The 10,849-nt window shown below is 58.3% G+C and overlaps 1 protein-coding gene across 1 annotated transcript; it reads left to right on the top strand.

The window, feature by feature from the left end:
* Positions 1-311: 311 nt before the first annotated feature.
* HMX2 (H6 family homeobox 2) lies at positions 312-8,718 on the top strand. The gene is given in 4 exon segments (XM_019424702.2): positions 312-417; positions 6,433-6,676; positions 6,678-6,702; positions 7,639-8,718. Coding segments are annotated over 3 exon segments (822 nt in total). The 5' UTR covers positions 312-417; position 6,433; the 3' UTR covers positions 8,193-8,718.
* Positions 8,719-10,849: the final 2,131 nt, after the last annotated feature.

A 10,849-nucleotide genomic window follows, 5' to 3' on the forward strand; every position in this document is an offset into this window, starting at 1 on the left:
ATCGGAGCCTGCCAACACCCCACCACGGACTCCCATACTCCTATGGGCTGGGACCCAACTCGGAGCCGAGGTCCCCACAATGTGGGGCTCTGCCACTCTGAGCGCCCTCGATCGCCTCCGGGCCCTGGGAGACGGCACAGCCAGCGCGCGAGCTGTTTCTGTTGGCAACACAGATGTATTTCTTTTATTTGGTAGTAAATAGAGCGGGTGTGTGTACATCAAACAATAGCAGGACAGATATAAACTGCCCCCCCACCCGCCACTGGGCGCTCATTCTGAGCCGGGACGTCCTCCTGGCAGGCTCCCGGCACGCCAGAGCCAGAGGGCCCGCCGCGAGAACCCCAGAGCGCTGTCCTCTCCTCGCTCCCAGAGCGCGCGTCTGGAGGGTAGAGCCCGAAGAAAGAAAGAGAAGGCAAGGTCGGTGAGATTTGCTTTCTCTTCTGCGGGCGGGCGCACGCTGGGCCAGCTAGGGCCTGGGCGATGGGAGCGGGGTCCGAGGGCTGCGCAGCCTTTGGCCTTTGGGAGCTTTGGCGAGGCCTCGCGTTGTTGGGCTTCCCAAGCCGGCGCGACGCGCCCTTGCGTGTGCGCGGGGCACCTCAACTTCCCTCGAGGGGCGCTGCGGGGTGCAGACTTAACTGCCCGCCTCCGAGACTCCATTTTGCCCCACCTCTCTCGGTTTTCCACGCCCCGCGGCCCAGTGACCCATCCAGAGGGCCTCTCCCCTTAGCTATCTAAAACCAGACTCTGCAAAGCAGCTAGGAAAAGATGCCTCCACTGGGTCGCCAAGATGGAGTCAGGGTGCAAGAACCCTGAGCTCCATAGGAATCCCCTCTTGGGATCCGGAGCGCAGCTGGGCAAGCTCGGGGGACTACTCCTGCCAGGGCGCGGACACGTGGCCCCGAGGAGGCAATCCGCCAGGCTCCTCCTCCAGGCTTCCCGCCCACTCTCTGCCCACCACCTCGCCCTGCCTGCCCGCTCTCCCAGGCTCCTGGGTGCGAGCGATCCGTGTCCCGGCGTACGCCTCTGGAAGTGTGCGCGCCAGGGTGCACGTGCCCCGGTCGAGGTGTGCCGGGCGGATGTTGACCCTTTGATCTATAAACAACTGGGGGTTGGATGGGTGACGAAAGAGAGGAAAAGGTCGCAAAAGATAGCTAGGCCGGCTGTACTTTGGAGCCCTGCCTGGTGCTCGGACCCGGATCTCGAGTTGAGATTTGGGTGCGCTTGTCCCGGAGTGTGAGCCCCTCCTGTGGAAGTCCCCTAAAGGCTGCTCGGGTGGGGAGCGGCAGCTTCTGGAGAATCTGGTCTCAGACGGCAGCGCAGTCCTAGCTCTCCCCGGGGTCCATTTAACCGCCTGGGATTTCCTGCCACCCTTGTCGTGCCTCTACGATCCGGTAGACCTTCATGCGAGCGTCGGGCAGTTTCGGAGACCTGAGGCAAGGGATAGCCGGAGGCTGCGTGCCTCGTTGGAGAGTTCCCAGGAGGTGCACACTGGTTGTACTCGCCCAAACCCTTCCTTGGCTGCTGCTCCAGACGAATCTGCCGGGAGAAACTGCCCAAAATCTGGGTCACCGGGGTTCCAGAAGGAGTCCTTCTGGCTGCGGTGGAAGAAGAGGAAAAAGAGCTGGGGTAGAGGTGTAGAGCGACCGAGCGAGCGCCCCGGAGAGCGCGTTGCGCCCATCACTTAGGAGCGGTCAGGTGGAGTCACCTGGTGTGCCTCACCCGAGCGCAAATGTCTTAAAGAAATAGAAAGAATCCCCTTCTCTCCTGAGCTCCTCCGCCGCCCTCGCCCCCCGTGGTGATGGAGTGCACGCATCAGATTTTCATCAAAGTTCTATTAAGTGAAACATAGGTTGCAGGGCACCCTTTGATTGAAACAGTTTAAATTTTAATTGTGTTTTTAATTTGACATATAGTTGCAGAAAGGAATGACACTGCGTCGCCAAGGGGCGGTCGATTTTCTTAATTTCTCCCAGAGGAATTGATGAGTCTATCAGGCCACTAGATTGGAAACCCATTAAAGCTCTCTGGTTAGGCTGTTAATTGGAACTTGATGGATGTGGGGGGGGGGGGCGGTGTCGGGGCTCGGCTATGCTGATCCAATCTTCATGACTTTCTGTTTTCCAATAAATTACACAATTCATTTTCCAGCCGCAGATTACATAAATTGTACACCTCTGGGGCTCTCTTTTTCAAATAGGGAGCCCTTTTCCCCAAAAGCCTATTGCGAGATGTCATTTGCACCAAAGAACGAACAGCAGAGGTCCTTGAATGAAAATCGAAACATAATCAACGTTTATACTTAGAAAATTTATTGAGATCATTTTCTCTGGTATTTCCTTATTTTAAAGTTTGGACGCGCCATATATCATAATCCAGTCCCGTAAAGGTGGGGGGGCAGACTGTGTTTAATATTTATCGAAGCTTGATTCCAAGATCAAACTTGTTTATGACTTCATCTGTCATTTCGGAGGGAGCCTTCTTCCACTATTACTCGGCTCAGCCAGCCTATTTCCCAACTGCTGCAGAGCAGAGAGGATCAATTTTTATTAGGCTCGGCAAGTTTGCTCTGGGCCGCTTTAATATTGAGCAGTGGCATAATCTCGAGACCTAAACTTTAAGCGTCCTTTCAATCTCGGAAAGTTTATCATTCCTTGGAACCCGTTGTGTCTAATTCCTAGGGAGGGAGCGATCCCCAAAATGAGGAGGGGCCAGAGCCCAGAGTTTCCGCGGTTAATCTGAATGGAGCAGGGAGGGGCGGAGCTATCCCGAGACTCCGAGGGGTGGGGTGGGAGGTGGTGCGGGGTTGAACGATTGCTACACTCGAGGGCAGAGAGAATGGGTGTCTGTGGGTGCTGGTTCCTGGAGCTAAGGGTTCCTGGGAGTGTGTTTTACAACTGTGCTGGGCCCAGGAGAGGGCGTCTGGGCCTTTGAGCTCTGGGTGATGTCTCGGGGACCCCCGGATGCCCCCAAGGGATGGTGGGAAGATCTAGTCTTGGCCTTCCGGCCCCTACGGTGTGACTGCGGTCAGTGCACGGGGGGGGGGGGGGGGGGGGGGAAGGGGAGCGGAAGACAACGCAGGTGACCCGTTCAGAATAGCAGAGGAGAGCCCAGAGGAGAGTCCTTCGGGTAGCAGAGCTGGGAGTCCGCTGGTCTCCGCCACGGCCTCCCCGCCTCCGTCCTGCTGCCACCATCACTTCCTTGGCTAAGTGGGGAGTGTGAGTGTGCGCGCGCGCGTCTGTGCGCGCGCACTAGTCAGAGCTCAGAGAACGTTTGCTGCCTCAATGCGTGTGAACGCGTAAGCGTTTATGCAAGCGCGTGCATACAGCTCAGCGCGTGCGCGTGAAGAAGTGCGGGGTGTGCAGGTGATAGAAGCTACGCGGGACTCAGTTGTAGCGCACCTCTGTGTAGACCAGACGGTCAATGCGAGAGAAAGTGGGGTGCAAGCAGAGTACGAGGCCAGATGGCTCCTTTTGACCTCCCAAATTAGCCTGGGGTGGGGGTGGAGGTGGGGGCAAAGTTGTGGGGTCGCGGGGCTGCGTGGTTTCCTAGTTTTGAGTCCTCAAACCAGGCTGCATGGGTCAGCTCACACCCCTCCCCACCTGAGCTCAGTCCCTCGCTGCTTCCGGTCTTGGAGTTGCGTCTCTGAAGCCTACCTCAGAGCCCTGCCGCCACCTCTTAGGGTCCCCACCCTGGCAGAGGCCAACCCCGTGGGCCCTTGACCCCGGGCTCGGAAGATAGCTGAGGTCCTCACGGACTCCATGCCAAACTCCATACCAACGTCTGCTCCACCCCTCGCCCCCTCCCAAGGGCCTGGTATTGGCAGTGGAACAACCTCGAGCTTCAATCTTGGTTACTCTGCCTGGGCTGGTCACTTTTTCCCCGGGAGCCTCAGTTTCGCCACCTGTACAATGGGGTTAAAGATCTGCACCACAGGTTGGCTATGAGGATTAACGTGAAGAATGATGGGAGGCTCCCAGCGTGTTCCCGGTTGCTGGCACCAGGTATTTCCTAATTTGGAAGGGTCCAATCAACACCCGCACCCCCCTCCCCCCCACTCTGCTTTCTTCCCCAGAGGGTGGTAGGTTCTACTCCTCGGGCTGGCCAATTTCCCTTGGATAGTCTTGGCTAAGGCCAGGAGATAACGCCCACTCAGGGTGGTTTGAGGAGGCAGAAAGGCCGCAGGCGGCTGAGAGTCGGCTGTGTCTTTCCAGGAACCTCCCCTCTGTCCCCCAGCCGTGCGGGAGCGCGCGGGACAGGCTGCGACGTGGCCCTGGAGCTTGTGCCGCGGCCCGCGCAGAGGACGCACAAATTGTATTTCAGCGCCGGGTCCTTCCGGGTTAATGAGCTGACACCATGATTAAAGCTGACCATTTGTAATGTGTCTCGACCCCCGCCGCCGAGCCCTGAAGAGGTTAATGCGGTGACGGAGGCCGGCACCTGCCCCTCGCCGGCCTCCCGGGCCGTGGCGCACAGCCCCTAGCCTCCACCCCCTCGCCTGCCCCTGCTCGGCTGCTCCGCCGACTCCTAATCAATTAGCCCATTAACGAGCCCTTCGAGGAGTTAAGTAGCGAGAGGTTCTGCCACGGGTAGGGCTGCAGTCGGTAACTCACCGAGGCTAATGATATTATAAGCGCTTTACTCAATAACCCCGCGCGGCGCGGGCCAGGAGGGAACTGCACCGTCATGGTGCGGCGTCTGGACATTTGTGGGGACCAATTCCAGAGTCTCCTATCACCTTGGTTGCATTTGGGGGAATATCTTAGGGGCAGGGGGCTCCCAAGAGCTCTTGGTGGAGCGGTCCTGGGGTCACAAACCGAGCCGGTGTTGCCTGAGTGCCTCAGGGCCTTACTTCACCTTCCTTTCCTCTCAGCTTGTGTAGACAACTGTGCCCCTGTAATGTTTTGCCTGCGCCTGGCTGCTTCGAGGTCCAATAACAGCTGATAGGGAATTAAAGGGGCAAGAACCAGGGCTCAGAGGTCGCCAGGAGGAGGGAAGGAACCACGGTTTATTGAGCACTTACCCCTCGCCGCCTCGGAGTTGGCCATGCAGACCTAACTATAACTTCTTCCAGGTAGGCATTTCTTCCCCCAAGTTTAGGAAAGGAGGAAATCCAGGCTCAGAAGGTTTTAGTGTCATGTTCAAGGTCACCCAGACGAGATTTGAATGGACTTTGCCCAATTCTAAAATCATGACCCGTTCTCACCTCTTTCTCCTTTTCCCAGCATCAAAGCGCCTCTATTTCTGCAGTAATTCTGTGACCTGCAAATTTGCCAAACAAACAAACAAACAAACAAACAAACCCAGAAACTTGTGAAATAGAGAGTGGGCTGTGGGCTATTCAGCAAAAGTTTACTGAGTCCCTACTATGAGCTCCTAGGTCTCCTGGGCTTTCTGCAGCTTTCCATCCCTATCTAAGGACATCCTCAAAACAGGAGAAAGGGGGAGATGCTAATGAGAAGTTCATTCCGCCAGGGAGGGCAGTGAGGCTCTGACTCGTCCTGGTTCACAGCCTGTAAATGGTGGGGCTGGGACGTGAACCAGGATGTGTTGCCACAAGATCTAGGTCTCTCTTCCACACCCCCAAGGATCTTGCAGCCCTGTTGGGCCTGCGACAGGGGTGGGACCTGTAGGCTGGGATGGTCAGAAGTTGTCTGCCCCGGGCCTGCCAGTTAGGGCCCCAGGGAGGGCATCAGTTCGGAAGCGCATGCTCTTAACCCCCCTCCCTCCCGCGCCGGGCGCAGTGGTCTGCGGGGCGCCGGCTCTGCCTGCCGGTCCGGGGCCGGAGGGGTGGGAGGGTAGGGAGGATCTTGGAGCAGCCTGTACCAGCTCCTCCGGCGGTGCGAGGACCGTCGCCTGAGGGAGGCGTCGGGCCGCTCCAGCTCGGAGCCCCGCGCTGCCCCTGCCCCTCAAGAGGGCCGGAGTCCGAGCGGTCAGAGTCGCCACAGCGGCCAGGAACCTGGGGCTGGAATCTATGCTGCTTTCCGCCCGGCTGTCCCTGGATGCACACAGCTGATGCCCGCCGGGTTCTCGGCGCGCTCCGGGGCGCACAGTCGCTGCGTGCCGGGCCTGGGCTTTTTGAAAATTTCCGGGGCCGCTCGGCGGCGCTGCGATTGGCCGCGTCGGGGTAACCTCTATGCAAATGAGGCCGCGCCACCTCCGCGCCGGCGGAGACCCCGGGAGCTGGCGGGCAAGGAAGGGGCATTCGCGCCGGGGCTGGGCGGGCGCACCCAGAGTCGGGCGGGCAAGGATCCCCGCGCAGCCATCCTGTGCCCGCGTGTCCCCCGCGCAAAGGGGACGCCTCACCAGCTTCGCCGCCCCCCTCCCCCTGGCTCCCCTCGCCCCGCCCCTCCCCGCCTGCCTGCCTGCACCACCTTCCACCCAGATCATCTCTAAAGGGAGTTCTTGGTTTCCTCCGATTTCTTATGAACCCAGGATGGGCAGCAAGGAAGATGCAGGCAAGGGGTGTCCGGCGGCCGGCGGCGTCTCCAGCTTCACCATTCAGTCCATCCTGGGCGGGGGCCCCTCCGAGGTGCCACGGGAGCCCGCCGGCTGGCCGGCCAGGAAGCGCAGCCTGTCCGTGTCCTCGGAGGAGGAGGAGCCGGACGACGGCTGGAAGGCACCTGCCTGCTTCTGCCCAGACCCGCACGGCCCCAAGGAGCCGGGCTCCAAGCATCACCCCCCCCATCCCCTTTCCTTGCCTGGGTAAGGATCTCACGCCGCCGGGTCGGCCGCGAGCAAGCTCTAGGGGCGGGAAGCTGTGCCGGGGTCCAGGCCCCCTCTGGCCAGAGCCCCGGCCGCCCAGGGTCGAGGGAGGAGGGGAGGGGACGCGCGCGTTGTTGTCTCCTCCTCCCGGAGGGGGCCCGGGAGGTGACTGGGAACACAGACATCGCGCGGCGCGGTCTTGGAGAAGGTTGGGTTGGAGGGAGAGTGTACCACAGCGGGCTGGGTACAGGGCCGGCCGCACACACGGCTCTGCCCTCAATATCCCCCTCGTACATCGGTCGGATACTCTCCGAACAAGAGGTCTGGAAGTCGGGTGCCAGCGGTCCGTCTGTCTCTACCGCAATCTCTTCCAGCGTCTTTTTTCTCCTCTCCCTCCCTCCCCCGCCCCCCACCCCTGGGCCTGATTACCACTCCAAGATGATTGACAATGGTGCCTTTCAGAGACGGTTCCTCTTTACAACATCTGACGGAGGGGAGCCCCGCGTTAGTCCTTAGCGTGATTTCCGAACAAACGGCCTGTGAAACGATGCCATACTATAAAGCTCGGGGAACTCTGCCAGCTCAGTTATTACAAGGCAAAATCACCTTTTAAAATGATGCTAATGTCCCCCTCCCCCCCCACCGTCCAGACCTCCTCCCCCTGTTGCCACACGTCCTTTCACGAAGCTGGGGGCACCGAGACCCCGCACTCGAAGCGGCTGGATCCCTCTCCCGCCGCTTTCCAAGGCCAGGGTGCTGGGCTTTGGGTTCCGGCGAGAGGGAGAAGAGAAAGGGGTTGGGACCAAGGCTGCAGCCGCCGGCCGCACCCCCGCCCCCCAATCACCACCCCCGCCCTCCCACCCCGGGTCCTGGCCAGAGCTGGGGCTTTCTGAGGCTCCCCAACTCCATGCCCTCCTGTCTGTTCTCACTCCCCAGGTACCCCCAAGGGCAGCGGAGGCGCGGGGCCCGCGAGCTCGGAGCGCACGCCTTTCCTCTCTCCTTCGCACCCGGACTTTAAGGAAGAGAAAGAGAGGCTCCTGCCGGCGGGCTCGCCGTCGCCAGGGCCCGAGCGGCCGCGGGACGGCGGCGCCGAGCGGCAGGCGGGCGCCGCCAAGAAGAAGACGCGCACGGTCTTCTCGCGCAGCCAGGTGTACCAGCTCGAGTCCACCTTCGACATGAAGCGCTACCTGAGCAGCTCGGAGCGCGCCTGCCTCGCCTCCAGCCTGCAGCTCACCGAGACCCAGGTCAAGACTTGGTTCCAGAACCGCCGCAACAAGTGGAAGCGGCAGCTCTCGGCCGAGCTGGAGGCGGCCAACATGGCGCACGCGTCGGCGCAGACTCTGGTGGGGATGCCGCTGGTGTTCCGGGACAGCTCGCTGCTGCGGGTGCCGGTGCCGCGCTCGCTCGCCTTCCCGGCGCCGCTCTACTACCCCGGCGGCAACCTCTCGGCCTTACCTCTCTACAACCTCTACAACAAGCTCGACTACTGAGCGGCCGCCGGCCCCGCGCCGCGCTCCCCGGGGCCCCGGCGCGGGGCGGGCTGCGGCCGGAAATATTAAGAAATACACCATGTGTATTCGTTATCTCTTATTTATGGCCTCTGCCCTACTTTTCGTTTCGAGCGTTTCGGGTATTTATCGGCCTTTTCTCCAGCCACATCGCCTGCTCTCGCCTCCCCCCCCCCCCAAACCAGTACGCTTTGAAAACCATGTCGGAGGGGATGTCCTCGGGTGGTGGTGGGAAAGGGGGTTTCGGCCAGATCGACAGTGACCGGTAGAAAAGAAATATCAGAAAAACGCCAACCAAGCCAGGTACACTCCTCACCCCATATAGACACCTGTATGTAGGTACACGCACACGCAGCCGGCCAAGCCAGCGGGGGGCTTTGGACAATGAGCTCAACGCCTCTTTTCGTTTCCCTCGTCCCGAGGATGGGTAGGGGCGAAAGGGGGAGATTTCAGATCTGTAAATATTTTTAAAGAGGGGAAAAAAAAATAAAACATTTTAAGCATCGTTGCCAACTTTGGTGAGATTGATTGCCCAGCGTGCTGACGCGCGGCTTTTCTTCGTTTTTGGTGGAAGCGTGCGACAGCAGACGCCGGCTCTCCCCACGTGGAGGGTGGGACCGGGGTCAGGGGTTAAAGGTGGCGACCTTGGCGCCGCCGAGGCGGCACGTGGGCTGGAGCTGCACCCCCCCCTCCACTCCCTTGATGCCCAGAGTCCTGGCTCAGGCCACGGTGCACCTGGACGGGAATCCAGCTCCGGAGCCCGCGCGGAGAGGGACAAAGGCCGGGAGCCTCACTGCTGAAGCGCTGCCTGCCGGGACCCAGTATCTACCCAGCACTAGGAGCGCCTTGGGCTGGTCCGCAACAGGGCGCCCTGCGACGTCGTGCAACCCGTGCCACGAGCCTCCTTCCGAGGGCGAAGGTCAGGTGGGGTGGCGCTGCCTGAACCAGGTAAAGAGCCCGCTTTGCTCGTCCCTTAGCCTGGCGCGACAGGCTTGCAGCCGCTCACAGTTCCGAAGCCGGTGGCACACTTGAGCGTCCCTCGCGGCGCGGGAACCCGGCGCCGAAAAGAGACGATTCGGCTGAGCAGGGATCTGAGGCTGGAGACTCGGCAAAGAAAGCGCGGGAGGCAGAGGCGCTTCCCCGCACTTTCAAAAATTGTTGTTGTTTATAGTTTTCATTGTGCGTGGCTGAACGGCGGGGTCAAGGGCGAGCACTTGGCCGGTCGCGCTGAAAGGGAACGCGGCGCGCCGCCTGCACGCCCACAGGCTTTCGCGCCGCAGGATGGGAGGGCGAGGCGCTCAGAGAATAGCCGCGCGAGCGGCATGTAAATCGCAGAGTTTTGCAATGTTTGACCGCAGCCGCCTGTTCCTTGTAAAACGTCGGAAAAGATGGCTGGACCTTAGAGGAGGAGGGTGGCTCGGTGTCACGTGGGGAGAACTCCCCGGCCCTCCAGCCTCTGGTCCTGAGGTCCTCTTAGTCGGTGCAAGGGTGCTGGAAGTGCGCAACGCGGAAGTAGGACCTCACCCTCTGGAAGGAAAACAGTTGCGTGATAGACTGGTCTCTGAGCCGAGAGGCATCGAAATTAATCAGCGTTTTATGAAAATATAGGATATCTATTAACCGTCTATGTGACCCGCAGTATTCTGCCTGAAGTGCTGGGTCTCTCGTCCACATTTTGAGGTCATTGTTTTCCTCTCACCTAAGCTCTCATGAAAATTACAATCTCTTTCAAGATGACGTCAGAAGGCTGTTATCCAAGAATACATCCGCCTATTCTGTTTGTTCTAGTCCACTTATTTCATTTCAGCTTAGTTAAATACAGTAAATATTTACTGAGCCGTAGAACTTGCTGAGAACTCTGCTGACTATTGTATAGGCAGAGAGGGAAAACAAAAGAGACACTGGATCCGTTTTCTTCTAATTTATTTGGTCCACATATTTTATTTCCATGAAGTTTTTCTTTCCAGATGACCCGCTGTAAATTCTTCTTTTCCTTTAAAGTTGTTATTTGAATATTCCATGGAGAAATAACCCATTTTCTCCAGGAACTACTTGTATAGGAATATTCCATCCATATCATTATTGTCTGCATTTCAATAGATTATGTGTTCGTCAAGCAATGATGGTTTTAACAGCATTGGCTCACTATATCCTCCTTATGCTTACTACTCTTATTGGAAGTGGGTTTCTCTAGCCACTCTGGTCTCTGAATGGCAGTGATTTTGCCCTTAAAATATCAAGGATGACACTTTTCAAGTTTGTTGTATAGTGGATATTTCAATCTTTTTACTAATCCAGAAATTAGCAGTCCAAGATGATCCAACAGTGTAATTAGTTTCTAGGAATTCCTCTCTCTTACAGGTAACTGATTGTTAATACACACACACACACACACACACACACACACACACACACACACACACACACACGACTTGGATTTGGATTTAAAATGTTCAAGACTCCATTGTGGCCAGATCTCCTATCTCGAGACTATCAATTCATTTGAATAATCAGCAAAATCATCAGCCTCCTTTCAGGCTGTAAACTGGATTTAAAAGATTGACGGTTCTTAAAACTCAAATAGAGTTCAGCTGCAACTGCCTGCCTAGAGGGACCTGAATCATACACACACCGTATAA

Source organism: Panthera pardus, unplaced genomic scaffold (assembly GCF_024362965.1).
Source record: "Panthera pardus isolate Hobbes unplaced genomic scaffold, ASM2436296v1 HiC_scaffold_22, whole genome shotgun sequence".
Taxonomy (NCBI): domain Eukaryota; kingdom Metazoa; phylum Chordata; class Mammalia; order Carnivora; family Felidae; genus Panthera; species Panthera pardus.